Raw genomic sequence first — 27,550 nt, 5'->3', positions numbered from 1 at the left:
AAAAACTAGCTAACTAACATTCTTCTGTTATTATTACAATAGTCAATTGGTGATAGTACTCTAAAATTTTGACAGATTATTTTCCATTGAAGCAGGAAAAATATTCAAGCATTTCCTTTCACTCTCTGTGAAGGGTGTCATTTCTCCTCACATTGTCTCTATTTTCTTCCTACTCACAAGCTTTTTGATAATTTTTTAATTTCTTTGGCATCTCCAAGTCCCTTATCATCATCAGCCCTTGCATGTGTTGCTTCCCCACCGTGCTGCCTCTACTATGTCCATCATGTTTACAAAGAAGCATTATATTATGTGCAGCCATCGAGGGCCTCTAAGCCCTGAGCAGCAGAGCAGCAGAGGCAGGTAGTAACCTAAAGCCAACAAAGGTTTCCAGAAAGTTGAGTGGCAATGTGTGTGGCTGAAATACTAAATATTACCTTAAACAGATTTCCCAAGATCATTAAAAAAAGTTCAATAGAGAAAAAAAAAAAAAAGTGAGTAGAGAGGGATGTAAGCAAACAAGTGATTCAGCTACACTTGTAAGAAACAGCCTGCACTTTGGGAATGGCTAATTTCAACTGTATCAGTGATTCATAGTTCCACTAATTAGTGATTTCTCCTTTCTACTTTGTAATTGCTGAAATGGATTCAGTCTCCCCCACTGCAGAGCAGGTGGAAACATGTTCCATTGCCTTCTGCATTCATCAGGAGTGGTTTAAGAAAGCAAAACTTTCAAGCATGATGAGAGATCACAGTCACCTACATAGAGGAAGCTCTAAGTGCAGTTAATTACACAAGCTGCAGTTGTTCAGGGAAAAGGAAATATTTTTCTGTGTTGTAAGTGCAGGTAATAACATAAATTCCTAAAATTTAAGAATTAAATCTTTTTCTGAAATAAACTGTCCGTTGTATTAGCATAAATATAATAGCTGAAAGGCTGCTTCATAATTTTTTATATTTCTTGAAAAATTATGGGGGATATAGTGTCTACATCATTCTTAAGAAAGCTCAGCACCAATACTTGTTGAATGAAGCATAAGAAGATTTTTTTTTTTGTAGCCAGAATAGGCTTTGTTAAGTGTATGCATGCCAAGCATCCCTTGATATCTCTTTCTGTATTTCTCGACACATATCAATTTCTTTTTGTAAGACAGCAGGATGTACAGATGGCATCTGTAGACATTATCACTAGGATGAAGACACTTCCTGTTCTTCTGAACTCAGATACAGTCAGATTTCTCACTCTGTTAAAAGGGAGATCTTGAATAATGTGACGTCCATCCGTTCATCTTTATAGGTGAGACACACTCTCATAAGTGAAGCAAAATCTATGAGCAAGCAACCTCATGCAGTACCTACTGCAATCAAGCTAAAAATCAATGCAGTTATAACCACAGCTATGCATAGGTCTTCTGCTTAAGAAAAGCTGCCCATTCTATTATGCCAATCATTCAATAATACTTCATCTGACAGTATCTCTGAGTTACCTATAGCAAAGCCACAAAGTTGGCTCTGCTTGAAAAAGAGAACAAGTATGGCTATTGGGTAATATTTACTGAAAGGTTAAACAATTGTAACTAAGAGTGAAGCGTAAAGGATGCCGTATTGTAAGTCAGGAATGCCTCTGGTCTATGAAGCTTTCTAGGGGAAAGGCATCCAAAAGACTGAAGTATACTTTCAAATAAGTGACATGGCAGTCTTTATCAAATATGTATTCATTAAAACTTAGTAAAAGCTTTTAAAACTTCAGTTCAAAGTTAAGGGAAAATTTGCCTTTTCTTTTTAAGTGCAAAGGAAATACAGGAAAGAACATCAGTCTGATCCCAAACTCCTAAGATTGCTATTAACTTTATTTAGCTGTGGGTCAAGCCTTGAACTTGTTTACTAAGTGACAGCAGAAAATACATACTACTGCCTAGATATGTCATCACATCCTGGCTGGTGTGCCTGTGGATGGATGTTTCACATAGAATAATTATCCCAAATATCAGGCCTACTGACTCAGATATACATCTTATTTTGAGGGCACAGAACTGTTTTCCTTCCTTAAACAGATTAACTTTGTGTTGTTTGAGGCATAAGCATATTCTAATCCTGTTATTTCTGGATGTGACTGGAAAAATAAACATTACATTAATCCCCAGACCAACATAAACAGGATTGATGCAATAAATTAGATTCTTTAATTAAAGCTATGCCACCCAGCTGGTTGCACAGCACAGCTAGTTCATTCTATATATCTGAAAGTCCAAATGCAAACTGATTATTTGGTTACCTTGTGGACTTTAGATAGAATATATACCACCTTCAAACCTGATTATTTCTAGTATCACACTTCTCTAAAAAGTTCTTTACAAGAGTGGCAATGCAGTGTCAGAAAAGATTGCCTGTCAGACACTGACTTCTGTGCTTTGTTCAAAGAAGATTCTCTTGCCACCTCATCAAAAAGGGACTTTGTAGTACAAACCCAAGCCTTTTCCCTTTTCTCTGTATTTATTAAAGAGTTGACATTTCTAGTTCTTTGCCAGTCAGATTTTACCACTGTCATTCACCATTTGCCTTTCACACATCACTCCCTGTTTTGTGCAAAAATGGAAAAGAGCGAACACAAAGAAGCAGGCCTGGCTTGAGTAATACTCAGCATAGCCTTGAAAGCACTCAACTCACAATAGTTAGCAAAGAGGCCATTAGAATTTGCTTAAAGCTTATTCATCTGCTGCTAACATTTCATGTACAGAGCAGGCACCTCAGGGAATATTCACCACCTTCTCTTCTAGAGTTTTCTTAGAATCATAGAATAGTTAGGGTTGGAAAGGACCTTAAGATCATCAAGTTCCAACCCCACTACCATGGGCAGGGACACCTCACACTAAACCATGCCACACAAGGCTCTGTCCAACCTGGCCTTGAACACCACCAAGGATGAAGCCTTCACAACCTTCCCAGGGCAACCCATTCCAGTGCCTCACCACCCTCTCAGTAAAGAATTCCTTCTTTATATCCAATCTAAACTTCCCCTGTTTAAGTTTGAACCCGTTACCCCTTGTCCTGTGTCACTACAGTCCCTTATGAAGAGTCCCTCTCCAGCATCCTTGTAGACCCCCTTCAGATACTGGAAGGCTGCTATGAGGTCTCCACGCAGCCTGCTTCTTCTATGGTCTGAACAGCCCCAGCTTTTTCAGCCTATCTCCATATGGTGCTCCAGTCCCCTGATCATCCTCGTGGCCCTCCTCTGAACTTTTTCCAACAGTTCCATGTCCTTTTTATGTTGAGGACACGAGAACTGCACACAATACTCCAAGTGAGGTCTCACAACAGCAGAGAGGCAGGATCACCTCCTTTGACCTGCTGGTCACGCTCCTTTTGATGCAGCCCAGGATACGGTTGGCTTTCTGGGCTGTGAGCGCACACTGCTGGCTCATGTTCATTTTCTCATACACCAACACCTCCAAGTCCTTCTCCTCAGGGCTGCTCTGAATCTCTTCTCTGCCCAGCCTGTACCTGTTCCTGGGATTGCTCTGACCCAGGTGTAGGACCTTGCACTTGGCATGGTTAAACTTCATAAGGTTGTCATCAGCCCAACTCACAACTGTGTTGAGGTCCCTCAGGATGGCATCCCTTCCCTGCAGCATATCAACCGAACCACACAGCTTGGTATCATCGGCAAACTTGCTGAGGGTGCACTCAATCCCACTGTCCATGTCACCAACATAGATGTTGACAAGACCAGTCCCAACACTGATCCCTGAGGGACACCACTCGTTACTGGTCTCCAGCCGGACAATGAGCCGTTGACCACAACTCTTTGTGTGCGGCCATCCAGCCAGTTCTTAATCCACTGAACGGTCCATCCATCAAATTGATGTCTCTCCAATTTAGAGACAAGGATGTTGTGTGGAACAGTGTCGAGTGCTTTGCACAAGTCCAGGTAGATGACATCAACTGCTCTGCCCCTGTCCATCAGTTCCGTAGCCCCATCATAGAAGGCCACCAAATTGGTCAGGCAGGATTTCCCCTTAGTGAAGCCATGCTGGCTGTCACCAACCACCTCCTTGTTTTTCACGTGCCTTAGCATGCCTTCCAGGAGAATCTGCTCCAAGATTTTGCCAGGCACAGAGGTGAGACTGACTGGTCTGTAATTCCCTGGGTCATCCATTTTCCCCTTCTTGAAAATGGGGGTTATATTTCCTTTTTTCCAGTTGTCAGGAACTTCACCTGACTGCCATGATTTTTCAAATATGATGGCTCGTGGCTTAGCAACTTCATTCGCCAGCTCCTTCAGGACCCGTGGATGGATTTCTTCACGTCCCATGGGCTTGTGCACGTTTAGGTTTTTAAGATGGTCTCAAACCAGATCCTCTCCTACAGTGGGCCTAAGGTCTTCATTCTCACAGTCCCTGTGTCAACCTTCCAAGACTTGGGTGGTGCAGTCAGAGCCTTTGCCAGTGAAGGCTGAGGCAAAGAAGTCATTAAGAACCTCAGCCTTCTCCAAATCCAGGGTAGCCATTTCTCCTGATATCTTCCGGAGGGGGCCTATATTGTCCCTAGTCTGTCTTTTATTCGCTACGTACCTATAGAATCCCTTTTTGTTATCCTTAACATCCCTAGCCAGATTTAATTCTAACTGGGCCTTAGCTTTCCTCACCTGGTCCCTAGCTTCCCAGACAACATCCCTGTATTCTTCCCAGCCCTCCTGTCCTTGCTTCCACCTTTTATAAGCCTCTTTTTTGCTTCGAATTTTCCCGAGCAGCTCCTTATCCATCCAAGGAGGTCTCCTGTCCCTCCTGCTGCACTTCCTTCTAGTTGGGATGCAACACTCCTGAGCTTGGAGCAGGTGATCCTTGAATATCAACCAACAGTCTTGGGCCCCCCTGCCCTCTAGGGCTTTATCCAATGGAACCTTACTAAGCAGGTTCCTGAAGAGGCCAAAGTCTGCTCTCTTGAAGTCCAGGGCAGTGAGCTTGCTGCAGGATCTTCTCACTGTCCTGAGGATCTTGAATTTGACCATCTCATGATTGCTGCATCCAAGGCTGCCCTGGAGTGCCACTTTTCCAATGAGCCCTTCCCTGTTGATGAGCACAAGGTCAAGCATGGCACTTCTCCTTGTCGGCTCCTCTATTACTTGCAGAAGGAATTTGTCTGCCACAAAATCAAGAAACCTCCTGGATTGCTTGTGCTGGGCCGTACCTTCACTCCAACAGATGTCAGGGAGGTTGAAGTCCCCCATGAGAACAATACATGGAACTGAACAAGGACAGGAAGGGAGAAAGAGTTTCCTCTAAAGCAGATTCATGCTAAATGAAAGAGGAGGTCAGTCTTTCACCTCAGAGTTGCAACATCAAGCGCAATGAAGAGTTTGTCTTACACTGAGTCAGCTGTTGAGGTAAAGTGAGAGACAAAGGGAAGGCAGGAAAAACTTGTTTCTAATTCTTTACCTCTTTGCATTTTACCTGATTTCTAGTTCTTGAATACTGAACCCTAACCGTGTCCTAAAAGGGCATAAGTGTTTGATTTGGTCTTGGTATAAATGATGTTACCATTCCCAGCTGAAGAACTCTTTCTACAGGCAATAACAGATAATATTTTCAGAAACAGCACAGTGACCTTGCAGCCCCTGTCCATTTTCAAAAGTGGTAGAGCTGTTTAGGAGCTCAGTTCTGTCAGAAAATCAATGGCAGTTATGCGCCTGGCCTACTTTGACATGCTTATAGATCCCACCAGGTGCCATGCTACATCTTTAGACATCTAAATATCTTTGAAATCGTGTTGTCAATCACTGCTGATGATGGAACATGGAATTCAAATTCCACTGAGTGCTTTGAAACTTTCAGTATAGGACATATTTGAGCTGCCTTTTGTCTTGTTTCAGGAGCAGAGTCCCTTAACAGTCAGTCACATGGAGACCATGGGAATTGCTTTTCTGCTGTGTTTGCATCTCTAGTTTTCTGAATTTTTCCCTTGTTCCTTGCTGTGACCCTGTTTTTATTCTGGTTTTACCTGTTTTATCTGTTTCAGGAGGTACAATTTGATTTTTACTAAGTAGCCATATCTGCCTCTTAATTATTTCTAGAAATATTTGTTAGAAAAACAAGCTTTCTATTTTCCATGGAAGACAGAACACTTAGAGGATGATTACCAGTCACATGTTCAGCCTACAAAGGCTTATAAAAATAACACAGAAAGGAATTTCTGTTTTTCCAACGAACCTGCAAGACAGTTGTCTTCAGCTGCATTTCTTCACTGACTCTCCACAGCATTCTGTTTTAGCTTATCTTGTGTATCTCTGAGGATATACCTCCATAATGTCCAAGGCTAGAACACACCATTGGGTTATCTAGTTCAATACTGGTGTCAAAGACTCCTATATTTCAACTAGGCACCTTTTCAACAGATGTGTATCTTCCATTAGGTAAACAATCATCTTCTGCAGACATCAGGGAAAGAAATATACACCCTGTGCTGTGGTAGTTTATCACTCTTAGTGTTAAGAAAATGTATCTCATTTTCAGTCTGGACTCAATTCAGCTCCCAGACATTCATTCATGTTATTTTCCTATGAGGTTAAAGGGAGCTATAGTAGAGAGAAACATTTTTTTTTTTTTTGGGTTTTGGTTTTTGTGGGGTTTGTCTGTTTCCCCTGTGAAGGTACTTAGTATCCACAATAACAAAGTCACCTCTTTCTGATGAGATTAATAGAATACTCTATTTTTCTCTGTGAAGAAAATCCTTAATTTGTAAAGAATTCTAATTACTTTTTTTCTGTTCTTTCTCTTATTTGGACACTGTATTGATATGCATGTCCTAGTCACTCCAGTGCCTTGTACACAGGCGAAACGTGGTCATGGTCTGTGTTCCCTGTTGCTAGATTTATGATGTTATGGCTGTATGAAAAAATATGAATTTGCCATTCACCTTGTCAATTTTAAAGCTACTTTCCAGATGTAAATGTAAGTGGCAATATAACACATGAGGCAGTAGGGAATTGGGCCCTGAGGTTAGAAAGACTGTATTTGAGTGTCAGAAGAGAATATAACTCTGAGTAATGGGATAAAATTAAGCAAACGAAAATTTAGGCGTAATGGAATGAAATGCTTCTTAACTGGGAGATCTATTAAGTTGTAGAATAATCTTCTGTGGGAATTGATGGAGGCCTAGTTACATCAGACATTTAAAACTCAACTGGATAAAACACTTGAAGACATTCTGTAAGGAATTATCCTGCATTGCCAGAAGGAAGGATTAGATGACCTAGTAGGTCATTTCCATCTCCACTTTCTGTGATTTTGTTATACAAAGACCAGCAAACAGGAAATTTTTCTCAAAGTCAAGTCTAAACCCTGTCTATGTCAGAGAAAGAAGAGTGAGTAATATCACCTGCTAGTAACTGCGTAGGAATTCTAATCCAGCATTTCTCCTGGTTAGTAAATGCAACCTGTACTGAAGGCTGACTGCATAGCTTTTGTTTGAAAGCAGAAGCATCTACTAATGCAAAAATATGAGGAAACAGCAGCTGAGTTATGAATAGGATCCAGGAGAGGAGGAATACGAAATAAAAAATCAGGTTGGATCTGACACGCATAATAGTGTCATGAGCAAGATTAGTCAGGAATGAGTCAGCCTGTAGTACAAGAGAAAAAATCTGAAGCTCTATTCAGCCAGCTGGGAAAACTAAATGTGTTTTCTAGGCTTTGGTGTATGGGCATTGGTTCATAGAATCATATTACTAATTGAAATCAAGGTTAGGATGAGACCAGAGCCAGGGTCTTTGCTAACGGTTGTACAAACTGCAAGCCAAATGTACAAGTGGATTAACAGTCTAGCAGAGAAAGATGTAAAAAGAATATTGATAAGTAAAACCCTAGATCATAGAGTTCTAAGGTCTATAACTTGATTTTCCTTTTTTTTTGTGTGAGTGTTTTAATATGATTTGTTCCTGAATTTGCTCTCAACTTGTAACACACTACGCTTCCTTAATTATTGCCCTTATACATTTGTCTTTATGAGGAATCTCTAGGCAACTCATTGCTTATTATTTCTGTTACTAAATTTCTAACCTTTCTAAACCTAGATGCAAATAAACATGAATTATAGGTTCCTGTACTGTCTGGAATTGAGTTAGCTTTCTACATAGCAACCTATATGGTGCTGTGCTTTGGATGCATGGCTCTAAAATTGTTCACATATCCATTTTGGTTATTGCTGAGCAGTGCTTATGCACCACCAAGGCTTTTTCTTTTTCCTACTCTACCTGCCCCTACCAAGCTAGGAAGAGGTTAAGAGGGGACACAGCTGGGACAGCTGACCCAAGTTTGCTGAAGGGATATTCAGTACCATATAATGTCAAGCTCAGAAATAAAAACTGAGGGTAGAGAGGAAGAGTGGATGTTGCTCATACTGACTGGGAATTGGTCTGCTTGTGAGAGGTGATGAGCCATTGCAACTGCATAACTTTATTTTTTCCTCTTTCGTTCACTTATTAAGCTTTGTGTCAACCCACAAGTTTTCTCACTTTTGATATCCCTTTTCTCTCCCCCGTTCCACTGGTGGGTGGGGAACGAATGAGTGTCTGTGTGGGTTTTCAGCTGCTGGCCAGGGTCAACCCAATACAGAGTCTTTTTTGCACTAAACAAAGAAACAGTGACAAAGGGTTCTACCCCTCAAAACTCCTACCTTATACATTTTGAGGCAGCCACCCCAAAACAGGCTTCCAGTTTTTCTCTTTTCTTATTATTTTGTCTAATAAGCCACAAGAAAATTAAGGAATAAACATATTTTGTTTTCTGTATGTGACCAGTCACTTCCAAAATACCATTGGCTCTCTTGTTCTGGCTTCACAAGTTCAATTTGCTGTTGTAAGTGGCCTAAATTGAAACGTCCTCTACACCTACTTGGCCCTTTCAGGTCTGCCAATGGATTCTTCTAAAAGTACCCATCACACTCCCATCTGCTGACATCTATTGTGTGACATATCTCACATTAAGGGAACATGAGACACATGGCAGTGCCCAAGCTGGGCTGCTGAAAGCTGTCAGCACTTCAGTTATTTCCTAGTTGGAAATACATTCCTGGGAGTGGGCAGGGCAGGGTGAAGAGTTTCAAACCCTGCTCTTGAGAGACAAGAGAGATGCCTTCCTACAAATGTGTGCAAGCACAACCCATTTGCTCCTCAGAAAAAGATCTGGGATTAACATTTGGATCCAAGATGAAGCATTCAATCTATTACAGACAGATCAACCCAAAACATTTCAGGCAACATGGTGTGCATCTAGTCTAGATCAGTGGATATGCCAAGTTTTTTTTTATTATAAATTTATGTCATAAGGTATATTTTAATTAATTTTGACTTTTCTGACAGTGCTGAAAGTACTGTTATTCCAAAATGTTTCTTCTGAGAATAGTGTTACATTTGGATGACATTCTATCTTATTAGTCATGACAGCAATAGGAGTGTGAGGAAATAAGTAGCAGGATCATCATTTCATCATCAAACTCTTTAAATTGCCACATTTAAAAGCAAGCAACAAAATACCCTGCGTGTATAGAAAAAAAGAAAAAGGTAATTGGCCACCAGGTGTCAGTAGTTGTTCTTTTATTGTAATGGAAGAATTAATATAAAGACTACGTTGGGAATGGTTGAGCCAAGTAAGTCACAAAATCAAATGGATTTTTTTGTTGTTGTAGTTCAGATCAGGAATTAAAAAATGATCAGCAGAATTTGTCTTCCTGTCTGTTTAGAGCACAATAACAAAGAATACAAGTTGGTGCATAAAATGGTCTTTTTTCTCAATTTCCTATTAAATCATTGCATCTGTGACCAACCCATGGGAAAAATGACTGGAACCTGGTAGGTCTTATTTGCCGTTGCTTGATCACCTCCACTCTGTTCTGCCTACGTAGTACTATAAAGTACCTTCTCTAAAATGGGATTGAACGTAAAGTTTCCTTCTAGCTACATGATCTCACTGGGTGACAGTATAGCAAGAATAACCTGGTTAACTTAGTTCTGTGGTAGTCATAAAGTACTGTTTTCAGTTTTTATATCTAAGATTAATGTTTATAATTATTTTTTCGTTATTGTTACAGTGACAACTTTACAGTGTACATCAGTGTTTATAACTTTAACCCCCCGAGACTTTTCTTGTTCAGGAGGCAAAGATTTTCTTTGATAGCTAAAGAGGCATCACCACTCCCATTCTCTGCTAACACTGTGTGTTATAAAACATGTGACATGCTATTATGCATCCTAGATATATCTTTATCATATTCCTATCTTCATCAAAGATTTGGATGAGGGGATCAATTACACTCTCAGTAAGTTTGTAAGCAACACCAAGTTGGAGCATTGGTCTCTGTGAGGGTAGAAACGCTCTGCAGAGAGATCTGGACAGACTAGACAGATAGGCCAAGGCCAGTGGCATGAGGTTCAACAAGGCAAAGTGCCAGGTCCTGCATCTGGGCCACAGCAACCCCATGCAATGCTCAGGGCTTGGGGAAGAGTGTCTGGAAAGCTGCTTGGTGGAAAAGAACCTGGGGGTGTTGGTCAGCAGCCGACTGAACATGACCAGCTTGTGCCCAGGCAGCCAAGAAGGCCAACAGGCATCCTGGCCTGTATCAGCAATAGTGTGGCCAGCAGGGCCAGGGCAGTGATCATCCCCTTGTACTCAGCACTGGTGAGGCCACACCTCGAATACTGTGTTCAGTTCTGGGCCTCTCACTGCAAGAAAGACATTGAGGTGCTGGAGTGCATAGCAATGAAGTGCAATGAAGCTGGCTAAGGGTCTGGGGAATAAGTCTTACGAGCAACAGTTGAGGGAACTGGGGTTGTTTAGCTGGAGAAAAGAAAGCTGAGGGAAGACCTTATCACTCGCTTCGACTGTCTGAAGGGAGGTTGTAGCGAGGTGCAGGTTGGTCTCTTTTCTCAAGCAACAAGTGATAGCACAAGAGGAAATGGCCTCAAGTTGTGCCAGGGGAGGCTTAAATTGGATATTAAGAAAAATCTCTTCACCAAAAAGTTGTCAAGCACTGGAGCAGGCTCCCAGGGAAGTGATGGATTCACTATCCTTGAAGGTATTTAAAAGACTTGTACATGTTGCGCTTAGGGACATGGTTTAGTGGTGATTTCAGCAGTGTTACATTCATGGTTGGACTCCATCTTCAAGTTCTTTTCCAACCTAAATGATACTATGATTCTATGATTCTATGAAAGATGCATCCACAACAAAGTGGATGTGCAACCACTACAACCCAGCTCCCTGATTTAGGTAGGGATTTCAATGGTCCTTAGAAAGGCTTGGATGTTTTGTTGGGAGCATGCCTGTACCAACACAACAAAACACAAGTCAGATCATTCTCCCTGATCTGTGGTCAGTGGATCTGCACACCAGGGCCTTGACATATTTTATGTCTCCTAGCAGAACTGCTTGGGGAGGTATCTGGTTTTGTCAACATCAAAACGTTTGTTGCAGAGGGTCAGCACTTAGGGATTCTTGAACATTTGTCCAGCAGATCAGGCTGTATGTTTTTAATCAAAACCATTTTCTTCCTAAACATCATTTGCACTGGTTGGTGTCCTGGGTTTGCATTAGGGAAATAATGAAAGTATATAGAAGTTTGGGATCCTTAACCCAGCTAGCCTTACAAACAGATGGCCTGGTAGACATGCCTGTACCTAAACTGCCTTGTGTAGAAAGTGGAGGAGAAGGCACTGACTATCTTCCTAAAGTCATTCTAAGTCATATCATAAAAAATGGTGCACAAGACCTAGGTATTTTTATTACCATTATTATTTGAAATTATGCAGCAATAACAGGAAGGCAAAACCATCAACGACAGCTGAGCAGAGCTTTAGTTAGGAAATGGTGTGATGATCCAGGGTGACATTTTCATTGCTTTATAAGCTCATTTATTACCTATGTTATTTGTTGTGAGAACCAAAACAAAGTGCGAAAGGAATTTGCAGCCATCAAACTTAAACACACAGGATGTGTGTGAACTTCATGAATTTTTAGGAAAGCTGTTACAAGAAGCAGCAGAGAACCTGAAAACTATTGAGACTCTGAGAAAGGGACCACCAGGAAACAGTCTGCAAGCAACCTATGAGTACGTGAGAATACCAGTCTCTGCATATTCATTTTCATGTAAGGCTGGGCACTGAAGCTTTGACAGAGAGGGTCTCTTTTCTCAGATTGCAGGCTGGACCCCTCCAAGATGATGTGTCCCAACCACTGGGAGCTTTGTCCTAGCAAGAGGTTGTCTCCGCTGAGGCTCAGCATTTCCCTTCATGGAGATTTGGAAATATAGCTCCTTCTTTATCCAGAGTACTAGACAGATTTTTGTAAAATGTTTTGAAGTGTGACTGTGCCAGCCCTTGTGTCTGACAATAATGTTTGTTTAAGCAAGATATCTGAGTTTGTAACAATGGAATTATCTATTTTTCAGGACAATTAAACAATGTTTCTGTACTAGCTGAAGGTCAGAAGATTAATGCGGTTTTATCTACAATGCATTTTTAAAAACTAATTAAGAATCATAGAGTTCACTCTGTACTAAAGACTGAGAACATTTCACATTAGATGGCTCTTGCTCCTCTGCAGCAGCCAAAAGAGGGAGAGAGAGAGAGAGAGGAATGGAGGAACAGAGGAACAGAGGAAAGTGAGCTAGCGTGCAAATAAACAAATACATCACAGGGATGCAGTTAATAGAGAGCTATAAAAAGCTCCATTCTTGTAACATCAGAGATAAAATTTTCTCTTGGGCAATAGGGGTAATCTAAAATATTAATCAGCAAAAATAGTCTGTATTTGCAATCATAAGCATTTGTTGTTAAAGGAATAGAGATGGAGAGGAATAGAGGAAAGTGTTGCTCTCAGAGCATTATTTTGAAGATGTTTTTATCACCTCATGCTTTTGGAGCATCTCCTTCTCTCTCTCTTTTGTGTTTGACAGTCTGTATACACCACCATTCTTCCATGGGGAAAACCTGGTTAATAGACCTTCTGTCAGAGGTGAGTCATCTGGGAGGAGGTATGTGAGGGTGAGGAGCAGAAGTGGGACTGGGGTGCCAGGCAGCCAGCTTGTGGCAGAAGGAGCTGCCTGCTGGTATGGTGATGGGTGCTGGTGGCAGTGAGAAGGCAGCATGGCGCATGCGCACCTCGGCTTCAGGGATGCCGAAGTTTAGGGGAAGAAAATGAGACACAAATCAGAGGCAGCCAGAGGTAATGGGAGGATTAAAAAAACCAGGGTGAGAATTTTAATACAGCAGCCTAGACTTTTAATGGAAAAAGGTAGGAAAATTGGAAGCTGTTCCTAAAGTCTTGCTTTTTGGATGCTTATCTACGCTGCTGATTTAAGCTCTCTGAGGTTCATTTGCTGTGTTTGGCCAAGGCATATAAATACTATCAGACATTAAGGAGCATCATTTCAAAACTGGGCTATGCACTGCTATTCTGTTGATCAAATGTGGCAATTATTTCAGGCTTAAAACCTTTTAGGGATAACAATAGGTGCTGCCAATCAAAGCTAGAAAGTATACATGCATTCAAAGCTGAATGCATTCAAGCTGAATGAGGAATAACAGCAACAGGTGTAGCTAGAATATATTATGGATTACCATCCTCTTACACAAAGGCTAGTAAACTCTTCAAAATGCAGCAACCTACAGAGCTAATAAAAGGGACAGAAATGTGCGGATGTCTCGGTTTGTCCAATTTGTGTTTTTCTAGCATTGGTAGGTTGACTCACTGGATTTAGCAACAGCTTGTGGAGATGAACATATTAATAACTTTATGTTGCAGCTCTGCCATAAAATGTAATCTTTTACAGTTCTATATTCTCAAGTGAAATACAAGCTTAGTACCAGAACAAAATTAGGAAAGATATTTGAGTGGTCAGTATATTTTCCTTTTGTATCTGTGTTTGTACATTTAAGTATGCAACTTAACTTGGAAAAGAGTATTCCCTTTCATCCCCATGCCTTTCCCAGTGTGCCACTTCCTGCTATAAAAGACTGAAGCACACTTAAATATGGTGCTGTCAGGAGAGTACTCCAAGGTATTCTGTGTCATTCTCTGTATTTTTATATTGCACCAAACATAAATTAACATTTTCTTACCAGCCATAAATGCTTGAATAGGAAAGTTCATGTAGACCACGTACAGTTTGATGGCAAAGAAGCCAGTTGCATATTGAAATTTGCGTATCTAATCCATGGTGTTAGTAAATAATGGGACATACATCCATTCAGCTTTTGACAAAATTCAGCAGATTTTAATAAATAGATAGCAGAGCACAAGGCTTGCCTTGAGGACATAGAAACTATAGTTCTGAATCTTTCAATCCTATTTTAAACCTCTCCCCATGGTTTTAGGCATTACTCTAGTCTACTGAAAGGTTCATCTGAGTAATTGACAGCTTGCAGACAAGGTAGCAAGTAGGACCAGTGCTTCTAGGCATTAAGATCATGACCAAACCAGTAGACTGACCATTTTGTTTCTCCTTGATTTTGATGAGACTTCATTTTAATGAAACAGTTTCACAGGCTGTGTTACTTACTGGAGATATGTTTGGGTTTTTTGCATTAAACATACTTGCAAATGTACTGAAATAACAGGACAGAAAAGTTGCAACAATTTTAGTGCAAACAAGACCCAAAAGTTAATTTCTAATATATTTGAAAAAAATATCTTTTTATGCTAAATAGCATGAAACACAACTGATTAGCGTCAGGACATTTAATAACTTTATTTTAAAATTAAAAAAAAACCCCAGCTTTCTGGGCATGGGCAAAGGCTCAGACAGATGACTGTTTTATATCACATTAAGTGGTTTGATATGTTGATATTACCATTTACTACTTAAAATGAGCTGAATTTGTGAAATAATTAATCAAAAAAATCTGTGCGCTGCCTTCAGGCCTCCCATGCCATACACCCTCTGAAACTACTTATGTTCCTGATTGATTTAAGATATAAGATAAAGCAGTGTTTCTTATGTATTTGCAAAAATCGCAAGATCACAGAATTGAAAACTGCATGTATTACATATACACAAATGCATATATTCATATAATATGCATAAAACACTAAAAGCATTTTACATGTGTGTACACACACACGTATATATAAATATACTTTGATATTTATCTCCAGCTTAGATTCTTAAATAATAATAAATTACAGATGCCGCTATCTCAAATACTTAAAACCTGAAAGTGCTCACACTAAATAGTCAGATAGCTATTGCAGAGAAAGACCGATTTCAATTTCTTACCTGCTTTTTTACTTTCAGGGACATCTGTCTTCTCATGAGCTTTCTCTTTTTTTCCTTCTTTTTCTAAGATTTAATTAAAGAAAGTAATTTGATATGTTAGAATTCTGAATGATGCACTCAAATATGCAGTCAGCCAAATCCTGGTGGGCATATGCTGAAAAAAAATAGTGACTTATTTGGGAGTTTAGTTCAGATTATTCTCTTATAGCATTTGCACCCAACTAGCCACAGAGCAATAACTGAAAATGAAAATTAATCATTATGCATCAACTACGCATGATTTGAACCCTTAATAATTCATCAAAAGCTCAGTGAAAATCATCAGTGTGTGAATGTGATATCTTTAAGCTTAAGCTTGAGTAGCAATGAGGTCATTAAAAATGAATGACATAAATATTTTCCCATGAAAGCAAGACCTTAGTGGATTTTAGGTGCTTCCTGGGAAGGAATGATCCAGATTCTTTTTCAGATGGATATCAAAGCTTTGCAGTTTGGTCACTACAAGTTTTGGTTGTAGTTCTATAAAATAAATAAATAAATACTGCTACCTCACATTCAGAAAGTAATGTGCCACGGACAGAGTGTGTCTCTCGTAAGTTTTGTGTATGACAGTATCACTATGTCCTACTATATCTAGGGGCTTCATTATTTTTTTAAAAAAGCCCATAGATGGGGAACAAATAGAACTTTTTATTTGTCAGGAAAAGAATTTAGAAAATATTGGACTCAGAACACATCAGACATCAGATTAGGCTTAACCTAAAAAAAAAAAGGTATTTGAGCCAAGAGTGGAAACAAAAACTGAATGAAGCCAGAAAGAAACATTTCCAAACCATACCTTTCTTCTTAGTTTCAATCGTAGCCCTCTTTACGTCAGTCTTTTTCTTTTCATCTTTTCTCTCTAAAAGAGGAAAGAGAAGTTCAGATGACTAATTTTACATAAATATAAATATGTGCACACAAACACACATAAAATACACAAAATGCACAAATAACAGCTTGAAAGTCAGAGGGTGAATGCGGTGCTAAGGATAAAACAGAAACCAGTATATACACCAGATAATTACTTAAGTAATTACTAATTCAAGCAATTATGCCCATTAACCTGATGTAACTAAAAGTTAGTGTGGTGATTCAGTAACCATTCACCTGTTCTGCTTTTTTTATAAAATCTGACTGATTGCCAGCAAAACTACCACAAAAGTGGTACCTGCGATTAAGTGCACAATGCCATGAAAAGCCTGCATATATATATGTTTTAAACAATTTTAATGAATTGAAACTTTGAAACTGTAATTACAGCATTTCTGTTATTCTTGGAAAACCGCAGTTAAAGCATCATCTGTAAAAGAACATGACTTGTTCTTTTAAAAGCATCTGCCTCTATTTTGTCAATTAATTGGATAAAAGTAGAAATAAGGATGATGTTTTTGCTTTTTTTACTAAAAGCTACAATTTAATTACTTATTCTATGAATGTTATTAGTTAGAACATTGAGAGTTCAGTAGAGGAAATGAAAAAGCTTTAATTCTTATTTTTCCTTTGGGAAATGAGTCCCCATTTTGATGGGAAAGAATACACAAGTACAAGAAAAGCTACTCTAATTGTTTTTTTAACTGCTCATCCACAAAAAGCCACATTTGTTACCTTCTGTTTGTGCTACATGGCTTTGGGTGTTGATGTAGTTAGTGGCAATATAGTTTTCTCTTTGTGCTATATTGCTGTTATGAATGCGGATAAGAAACCAGGTTTTATTACCATGCAAAATGGCACAAACATAGGGCCATAAGCCTTTAAGCAGAGTCTTTTCTTTCCTTTAAAAATGAAGGTATAGGAATATTTTCTGAAACCAGCAGATACAAGAACCAAATACGATATTATTCTGTGCATAAATTAACATGAAGATAAAAAAAAAAATGAAGACACTTACTTTTTACTCCTCTAGCTACCGCAATAGACTTTTCTTCTGCATGAAAACATATATATAAACAGGTAATGAAAACAAAGATTAATTGAAATACTGCATAGCATGCTTGCTAAACCAAACCCAAATATATGTATGTTTGATAGAAAAATTGATATTTTCATACAGTACATGAATTCTGCAGTCTGGTCATGGTGGTTTCATAAGTAATTATTTTGCCTAAGGTGAGGCAATGTATTTATTTACCAATATTCAGGGTGTCCTCAAACCATGTTTCTGCTGATCTTCTGACAATAGTGTTCAATGTTAAGCTTCATCTTGACATTTTCTAGTTCTTGTTTTAAACAGATTTGTTTAATGTGTTTCCCTTGATATTGTCTTGACAAAATGAACCAGAAAATCCTTGCATATATTTTACAGAATGTTTCTCCCAGTGTTCTGTGTGCTTAATTCTCCCTGCTGAAATCCTGAAAGTACTGGCCTTGAAACCACAAATTGCTTTGTGTCATGAGAGTGTTTTCTGATATTCTGGTTTCTTAAGCATGTATAGAGCACCAGAGTAATGCTCATACTCCACAAGCTTATTTGGAGCTTAATTTTCCTGTAAATGTTAATATTCTTGTTATTGTCTGCCTCTAGGGTTCCTAGGAGTCTCTCTGACATGTTGTTCCAGAGGCTCATTCTAGGGACTGTGGCTGTCTTCTCAAAAGGGGAGACTTCAGCCTCAGATCACACACCAGTTGTTACACAGCTTTACTTTTCTGTGCCACCTATGAATTTTCAGTGTTTAGTTTCCACATGCAATGTACAACTCTCCTAATTTTTAAAATGTGGTTTAACTTTCTTGCTTACTCTGCCTGATTTGACCGAAACTGTTAAACATACTAAGTCTTATCAGTTACTGTCAGGAAGAAGCTTCCTTCTAACTGTCTTCCTTCCACTAGCCTTCCCTCCTAGTAACTAGAGACTGAAGTGCTGCTAGTACTTTTGTGATTTCTACTGTTTTTTCTCAGTGCCTCAGTTTTGGTGGAGCAGTTACAGCTCCATGCTTCCAGATTTTTCTTCCTTATACTTTTGGTGCTAGGTGATGCACAGGCATTATTCTTAAGACAAGATCCTTACAAACCAGATTCCCTTTAACCAGAGAACATTTTTGCCTTTGAATCTATAGCATTTTTGTATGCTTCTGTGGCCCAGCTAAGATACATGGCATCTACTCCAAGTTTCATAGCAAGTTTCAGAGCCATATATGTCTTGAGAGCCATGAGCTGAGAATGACATGATATGAACATGACATGGAGCTTTGAGAAATGGAGCTTTGTATTGATGCTGTACAGGAAGTAGCAGAATTTTTTACAGCAAATAACCTAAAGCACAAGGAGACTACATCCCTGGCTGCAGAGCTTTTATTGCCAAGTCATTACACCAATTAATTCTTCTTCCATCAAGCTCTCAAGCTGCAATATTTGGAGTGTCCAGGGAGACTAGAGACATGCATATTCATTATGAATTTTCTTGAGGATGATTACATGGATTACATACAGGTATTAAAGGTATGCCATGAGCACCGCCCAATGCAAGATATGCACTCTTGGTCAAGTCAGAGAAAAACAGTCACAGGTTTTCCAATCACATCTTGGCTGCATCTAACCCCATTAATGTTCCTCACAGCTACTACTGACAAAAGTATAAGTAAATCAGAATGATGAACTTGGTAAATAGATACAATGAAAGTGCTATTTCTGATTTCAGGAAGCAATCCCATTTCTTGAATAAATTTATTTCCTTTCAATCTGAGTAGCTCATGTTTAGATTGTTGAATATGAAGCACATATTTAACACCAGCAAAACTGTAATTTCCAAAGCAGTAAATTCAGTGGGTATTCTACAGATTTGTACACAGCTAAATTAAGAGGCAGAGCAAATAATTACATAGGAACTTATGCAGGTCTTTTGCATTGTAAAATATGAACCCCACTATTTGATTGAAAGTACTTGGGTTTTTTTAGTTAGGAACACTAAAAGGACTACAAATATTCGTGGATCAGCTGCTTAAAGAGGGATCAGTGGCTTGCACAAGGAAACACAAGGTGTTCTTTTATGATTCAGGGTTGACTGCATTAAGCAATTCAAGTGCTATTGACTATTAATAAAATACCATTATTTTTACTGGGTATTGATAATATAGTTAACTAAGCTTTTTTCACCAGGAGCGCTAATCCTGAACCACATTTTATGTGCAAGGTGTAGGATGTATGTGTAAAAAAAGACCTCACCTTCAGAAGTCTGCAATGGCCTTATAAGAATGAAATAGGCATATATTCAGGTGGCAGAGTATGAGATGACTGTCAGCATGACAGCAAGACAAGCAACAGACTTTGCATTTAGTAACTTTTTCTGTAGGCTCTATGCAGAAGTGGAACTTTAGATAGTACAAAGAGCAATCCAGTAAGCATGAGAAGTGTGTGAATTACAGTGATGTACTACTGAATGGGAAATTCAGCTAATTTTTTTTTTTTTTTTCTGGGAGTGAAAAAGAGCATAGAATAGTTTTATTGGAAAGTGGCTGGAGCAAAGAGAACAGCCCTAAAGAAAGAAACTCCTGAGATGGAATTATTTATTTCTGAATAAGGGGTGAGAGACCAGTAACACCAGTGGAAAACCAAGTAAGACTCAACAGAGACCAAGAAAGAAGTGTTTCAATCTGAATTGTCTTTATCATCCTTGACAATGTCTTTATGTTATGTTCATGGGACATCAACTAATTCTTGGACAAGAGGGGGAGGGGAGATAACAGAAACATGCTAGTAACGCAGCACTTGAAAACAGGCCTAGTAAAACCAGTGTGCTACTGTGCCAGCGCTGAGTGGAATCTAAATTTAGGGATGCACATGATTTACTGGGCATAGTGTCATAGGAATGCCGCCTGAGAACTGGAGGAGGAAGGTGCTCTAAGAGTTTCTTTTCCATGTTGTTCCAGATGCTCCATGTGCTTATGGAAACACTGACTCTGGAAGGAACTGTCAGCTCATACCATCCCCTCTGAGAAACCGAGGTAAGGAGGGCAGCAAAATAAAGCTACCTGTACCTTCTTATGGAGAGGTATGCATATAACAAACACTAGCTAGTAGGACTGAATGACAGAAGTTAGGAGATGTTTTGTTTCAGATAAGTTTTCTAAAGTTCAGACACTTAAGAAGGCTTATCTGCATTTATCTAAAACCCTTTGAAACGAAATCTCAGTAGAATAGTTCTTGTGAGAGACTTTGGATATTGTCTGGCTTTGTGAAATACAACAGCTTTTCTTGCCTACTGATTCTGGTACTGGCAGAAATGAGGAGTGATAGAGATACACATATACTCACTCACGTACAAAACAGAACAAAACAAACATTTTCTTGAGAAAGTATAATTCAGACTGAACAGAATAACTTCATTTCAGGTAAAACTTAATTTCATTTTTCTGCAAGCATCTCTGTACACCTTAAGCTGTCACTGGAATAATTTTAAAAGACCATAAAAAAAAAAAGTTGCATTTTTAGAATTGTATTTTCTTGTTAATTTTGAAGAGATTATGGTTGTTCTTCTTTGTTTTCATTGATGATTGAAATAATGACTTTGCATGTTGCTTAGGGTGGAAACTGACAATGACTGGACAGTTGCACTTCTGATTCTAAATAATTTCACACACATTCAAACAGTAAGGCCGCTTTAGGTTTACAAAAATTTTTAAGGAAATAACCAAACCAAACCAACCAACCGAACAAACAAAAAACCTGCAAAAAAAACCAAAGAAATATTTCTGCTTAGTTTGGAATCCTATGAAAACTCATACTTTTAAAATTAAATCTAAATTTCAAGTAAAAATTTACCTCAGCTGTCTCTTTGAAAAAGAACATAAACCCTTTCTGGGTAAGAATGTCCTTGTTGGTCTAGTTATATTCTCTGTGAGAAAAAAATCTTGTCTCAGCCAAACTACTGAAAAATCAAGAATGATCAAAGTAACCTAAATGGTATACGTCTAAAGTTCTTAGATTTGCTTCTTTTCACAGACAAACACATATAGGCGCGCATGCACACACACATTCTCACATACTCCCTGTAGCTCACCCGTGAATGCTTAGGCCAAAATTAAGTGCATTGTCTAAAAACTCTGTTTAAACCACACCATTTCATTTCAGCAGAGTAATGCAATACAATTTGTTCTCATACTGAGAAAGTGAAAGACTAATGTGGCACACAGGTCATTGGAGGTATAGGCCACCCTGAAGTCCCAGGCAATCTCTCCAGTCTGATTTTATCTTTGAAACAGCTTCAAATCCCGCTCTGAAACATTATTTGGTAGCTTTGAAGATTGCTTACGGCGGTATTTTTGAGGTCTGCAGAAAGTATATATTAGCAATTTTGTGCTTGAAATTCCTAATGCTTACATGTGACCCACATAAGTGTTCCATATGTCTTCCCGTAGTGATTATAGGCTCCCTCTTCATGGCTGTTGAGTTAAGCACCAAAACTATTTGTTAATAGCATAGGGCCATATGTTGCCCTCACTAAACAACACAGTGGGGATCAAAGGAGTACAAATACGAGTATAATGAAGCTGGAGTATGCATGCCAAGGGAAAAAAGAGATTGCATACCAACTTCCATGACAAGAAAAGCAATAGAAAATCCACTGGACAATAGACAATGGCAAATATAATTATGATGAAGAATTAAATTCCCAGAAGAACCCTGACTTCTCATGGTACACCCTTCACTAACAAGAGCCAAACCAACACATCTTACAGAGCAGGGTTAGCCTTCTTTCCTCTGTCACTGACATTCCTACTAAGCAACACAAATCAACGGTAGCACCAATTGTGTTACCAGTGCTGGGAAGGATTTGGAGGGCGATTTGATGGGCATGCTTTTGAGCAAGAATGTCTGAGTTTTAGAAAAACGGGATGAGTAGGCTATGCAGGACACCTTCTGCAAGGACATATTTTTGCTTTCCAAAGAAACATGGAATGTCTACTTTTGAAAGTCCAGAGAATCTTAATCTAAGTCACTATTTCCCATTTGCAGGTGCAACATATGCAAAAGATTATTGCTTTTCTGTAACAGTTAAAACCATTTTAAAAAGTTAAAGTAATCTTTAGAGTTATTTGGTTTTGTTTTATTGAGTAGATATCGGTGAATATTTTTTTTAATGCATAATATACAGTTGTAAAATAGATTATTATTAATAATAATGAGAAGACATAGTAATATGTCTAATCAAAATATTAATATCTTAATACATAATTTTTTTCCCAATGTCTGTTTAATTTTTTTCTGTCTTATGCTAGAATAGAAGTAGTACAGAAGAGCCTTGTGTCGTTAAGTAAAATGTCAAGGGCTTTCTGAAACAGTGAAGATTTAGGCTTTTTTCATCATAGCTAAATCATTAGAGTTTACTGCCTAAATGACTAATCTAAATAATGAAATAACTCACTTTGAAACCTTTTGCAGTTCATTTCAAGGGTTTTGCTGTATTCAGTACAGACTCATGGAAAGGTAGGGCCCATATTTCTCAAAACCCCCTTGTTTTTATGTTGTAGATACAGTACCCTGTTAAAGCTACCTAAACTGTTTCTTCAAATAAACTAGATTAAATCTTAGCCCATAATACTGTGATATTTCTGACAAAAATATTTTTCTTTTTATTTTTATTCTCCCCTGAATTTAAATTTTTCAGAAAATGGATTTTCATTTGCAAATCATGTCAGTGTTATTAAAAATGTTCTAAATTTGGATAAAACATCAAAATTCTGCACTTTTAAAAGGTTTCTGCTGTATCTTGAATCGCTGTCTCTAGAAGTTTTTTCTTTACGGGTCACTGATTTTATAATACAAAAGAAAAAGATTTTTTCTAGAAAGTCGGTGTATGGAAGAGAAGAAGGTCACTGACAGACTGTACAGAGTCAGAATGATCTGTACAAGATTTTTACACATCTTTACGTCAAGGGAGCTTTTTCAAAATTTGTATTGGCTTTAGTAATTTTTGATACTCTTGGTAATATCCCCTAATGCTATATTCATGAACAGAGGAATAGACTAGAAATTCTTAAGATTGTCATATAGTGTACCTTCCATACAACAACAAAGATGCAGATTTCTATTTCAATGCCAATTTAGCCTCCACAGGAGTTTTGAGGAAGTTGAACATATTTCACAACAACTCATCTTGCTGCATTCTGCAAAATCTCTAATTAGAGAATCCAAACAGTGATCTAGAAAGAATACTCTTTTTTTTCTTCAGAACTTCTGAAAGCATTATAGAAATTTAAAATTTTTCTTTTTGACCTCATTTAACACCACAAATACCAGCAAGATGGCAAAGAACAGCCAGTATATGTCAGGCAAAGGAAGGAAAAATTTCAGAGCTCTTCAGCATTTATCAACAGATCAGAATGGTTATGTTGATGACTATTCCGTGGTAAGTGCTCTCCCACTCAAACTTACCAGCACAGATTTCTAGGACAATACAACCTGGAAAATCATACTCAGATCAGATGCTGTTCCAAGGTGGGTTTTTTTGGTGTTTTTTGTTTGTGTTTTGTTGTTTGTTTTGGGGGTTTTTTTTGTGATGTAATGCTCTTCAAAGTGGGACAAAGCATATTGTCTGTTTGAGATCATACGTGATATGCATTAAGATGCCTACCACTAAGAGAACAATTTTGATAGAGGCTTTCCGCAAAGGTATTATGATCTTGCGAGAAACAAAGACATGTTATTCTAGAACAATTAACATGAATCCTTGCCAATAACTAATAAGCCCCTGAGCTTAGTTTCAGCATTTTTTGTGTCACTGCAGTCTTCTTGAGAGATTACACTGCCGTGTCAGAGAGCATAACATGGGAGGACTATCAGAAAGGAGAGTCCTTCTCAGGTGAATGGGGAAATGGAGGAAGATAAAAAGTATGTGAGCTGAGCAAAAAAAGTCAAGACCTGAGAGAGATATTCACAGACAATGAGTGTACACAGCAGAGCAGTTTAAGGTTGCCAGTGATAACAAAACACAAGAAAGTTAGAGCTAGAAGAGGTGATGAAGACTATGATCAAGGAAAGAAGCATATTAAAGACAAAGTTCAGATAGCCATGGACAGCAGATCTGTTCAAATCACAGTCAGCCCCAGTGTCCTCCCTAAATGGCTGCATCAGAGTGTCAGCCAAGCTGAGTGCCGCTTCCAAGTTCTCGTGAAGGTTCCAGAAAAAGATAAGATAAAGAATTTAAAATTAGTTGTTTTACTTCATGGTTTGCCAAACAAGGTTTCCAAATTGGAGCACAAGTAAAAGCTATGCATCAATGTCTTTCTCTTCACAAATTCCATTTCCCTCTTTCTTTTATTTGTTGTTACAGGATCTTTTGCTTTGTTTTGTTATTTTCTTCTGTTGGTGGCTCAAACTTCAAACTCTTAATTGAATTTTGAGTGGAAGATCACAAGACAGCAGTGCTTTTTGGAAAGAGCAAAATCACCATGAAAAAAGGGAGCAATGATCTGTTCTTTTCCCTTCTTACAGATGAGTACAAAGCATTTTGTTTTCAAAAATATACTAAAGATCAATTTACATGCACACACTTCAATGTAATTTATTGCATACTACTAGAATATAGTGCACAAATTGGCATTGTTTTACACAATCACCCGTTTTCCAAAAGATTTACTGTGGAACTAAAGGAAGACAAAATTGTAAAGACAAGAAGAGAAAAGCTGAGATTTAATAAATCAATATGCTGTTTTCCTAACACCTCATGAATGCAGCAGATCATAGTTTCTACTGGGCATTGTATACTATCCAGGAAAAGCTTTCTACTTGAAAGCATGAACTAATTTAGAAACATATATTATATAATATAATATAATTAGCACATATATTGCCAGTATTTTCACCTTATCAGAAATCAAGGATGGTCCAAGATTACTTAAGAAAGCAGTGGCAAAATAGGTCATTAGGGAAAACATCTCAATCCAGAAGAAGAGTAGAACCTTTTCAGTCTTTACCAGCTACATGCTTTCATATCTAGTGTCTGAATATCAGTGAGTTGGAAAACCTAGTGTCTAAATACATTGGTTTAATAAATTTTCTGTGTGACAACCATTCTGGTTTTTCCTATGGTTTTACCTTTTTCAGAGCTGGTTGCTTCTGTCAAGGACTGGGTTAGTCCTTTCATGTTCTATAAAGTACATTTCTCAATTGACAAATGCTTGTAATTTTTCCCTATTCTGAGAAGTTATACTACCTTCAACTAGATTTATGATAAGAAGAATCTTTTGTTTCAATCTGTCTTTTCACCTGATAAGTGATATTTAGTCATGTATCAGTGATATAGTTATGTAAGCATTAGAAAGTCACAGACAGATGTTTCTTCAGCTATTTCAGAGATTTAAATTTCCCTGCCTAGTCCTCTTTTTCTGTTCTGACATTGTGCCAAGTATTGCCATAAATTACTTAATTATTTTTCCCAAGGGTGAGATAAAGCTTCACAGTTTAGGGTTCCTTTAGGGTATTTTCTCATATGTGGAAACCACAGAATAGCACAAGATAACAGCTTTTCACAGAAGCATTTTTGCAAGTAATTCTTCATCAGTTTCTCCAAAACTCTTGCATGAACAGTATTGATATTATTGTATCCCGGTGATTGGCCTTGAGCCTTAAAGTGAATTAAGTTGTATGATTCTGAGCAGATAATCTGGCCCCCAATTTGTTTGCCAAATGGGTGTCTAATTTACATTCACAATTACCTCAATTGCATGCATAACTGAGCTAATGAAACACACAAATGTGTAACTGGTCATAAATAGTAATTTCCATGTGCAATTGCAGTAATTGCATGCTGCTCATAATTTTGAAAATCAAGAACTTAATGTTAATTTGATGCTAGTTCATGTTGTATAGCAGTTAAATTTAAAGATTAAGTTTATCACTCAGCAAATGCAGCAGTCTTCTTCTATTATGTCTCTTTTCCACTATGGTTAATTGGTGGATAACAGTATTTAACACTGCAGGGACTCCTTCTTCCTGATAAGCAGGGATCAAATATTTCCCTAAACCAAGCAGGACCACGAAACTATTTATATACTATATTGTGTTGCAATACCCACAGTTTTATACTCGTCCAAACAGTATGTTTAGAAACGAATATTCATTTGAGGTAAAAGAGATTTTGGGGAAAGAGATCATAAGCCGCATTATGGAAATATCCAATTTAACTCTTTGTTTTAGTGAGAGGTTCTGCCAAAATCTAACTCGTTTTCTGTTTCCAAATGCAGGCAAATCTTGAAGCTCTTGTTACTTATTTTGCTGCCATCCCATCTGTTTTTCTTTCAGACTGCAATTGCTTTCTGGATAACACAGAACTAGGACTTCTATGAGAGATTAGCAAGTGCCATGGTGTGACTGAATGTCTCTAAAGTATTAGAGAAAAACTACTATATAATTACATGAAAAGACTCACATATTTTGTACTATTAAATTGTATAGTGTAGAGACCAAGAATGTATAGTACAGTAGTAGTGCTAAGTCATTGGACATAGTCCATTTTAAAATTAAAATGCATGTTTCAAACTTTTTACTCATATTAGTAGAGTGCAAACAATATAATTCTATTGTAAGGGTTATGTTTTATTCTGAAGGTAAGATCTGACTGTATTTTTCTTTCTGTGCTTTTAGCAATAAGAATAAGGTCGATAAATGCAGAGCCAGAAATATTATGCTCATTATTGCAGAAAATACAAAGAAATATTACTGGATAACAATAGCTGAAAGAGTAATCCAAAGTATATTAAGAGGATAATGTTGATTATGTATACAATTAGACAGCATCTTATGGCTGAAAACCATCCACAGCATCTTACAGATTAAGCCTTTATCTTGAAATCTGTTTCACTCGGGAAATCCCATGAGCCATTTATGGGACTACTATAAGCAATATAAGGTCTTGTAATGCAAATATGATTGTGCCATTCATGTCCCAGGCCTAACAACTTGATCAGTTTTGTAATATAGATTATATTTATAAACAAAATCCGTTAAACAGAGAGTCAAGTTAATGACCAAAAGCCAATAAATGAGAAAAAAACTCAAACTTACCTTCAACAGTTGCTGGTTTCTTTCTTGGACTATGTTCTAGAAGAAGAGGAGGTGGTACCATTTCCTTATGTCCTGCACATGAGTACACAGGTAAAGAAGCATAGAAAATGTATTCACTAAGAGGCTGAACAGATTTATTGGGAGGCTGAGCTCCCTTCAGAATTGTTCATGTTTAAAGTATTACTCTGGGCATAAAAGGTACTACTTTCCAGACAACACTGTGAGGAAAAGTATTTTTCAACAAATA

The 27,550-nt window shown here is 38.1% G+C and overlaps 1 protein-coding gene across 1 annotated transcript in view; it reads right to left on the bottom strand.

Moving 5' to 3' along the window:
- Positions 1-27,550, bottom strand: part of TRDN (triadin) — a gene marked incomplete at both ends in the record, with an annotated part of 198,036 nt that overhangs the window by 99,663 nt on the left and 70,823 nt on the right. The window contains 4 exons of the mRNA XM_080615893.1: positions 15,265-15,327; positions 16,103-16,165; positions 17,195-17,230; positions 27,304-27,375. Coding sequence (XP_080472019.1) covers positions 15,265-15,327; positions 16,103-16,165; positions 17,195-17,230; positions 27,304-27,375 — 234 coding nt within the window. The remainder of the gene's footprint in view (positions 1-15,264; positions 15,328-16,102; positions 16,166-17,194; positions 17,231-27,303; positions 27,376-27,550) is intronic.

The sequence above is a fragment of the Psittacula echo genome (genome assembly GCF_963264785.1).
Source record: "Psittacula echo genome assembly, chromosome: 4".
Taxonomy (NCBI): Eukaryota; Metazoa; Chordata; class Aves; order Psittaciformes; family Psittacidae; genus Psittacula; species Psittacula echo.
This window is presented reverse-complemented; position numbering and strand designations above follow the sequence as displayed.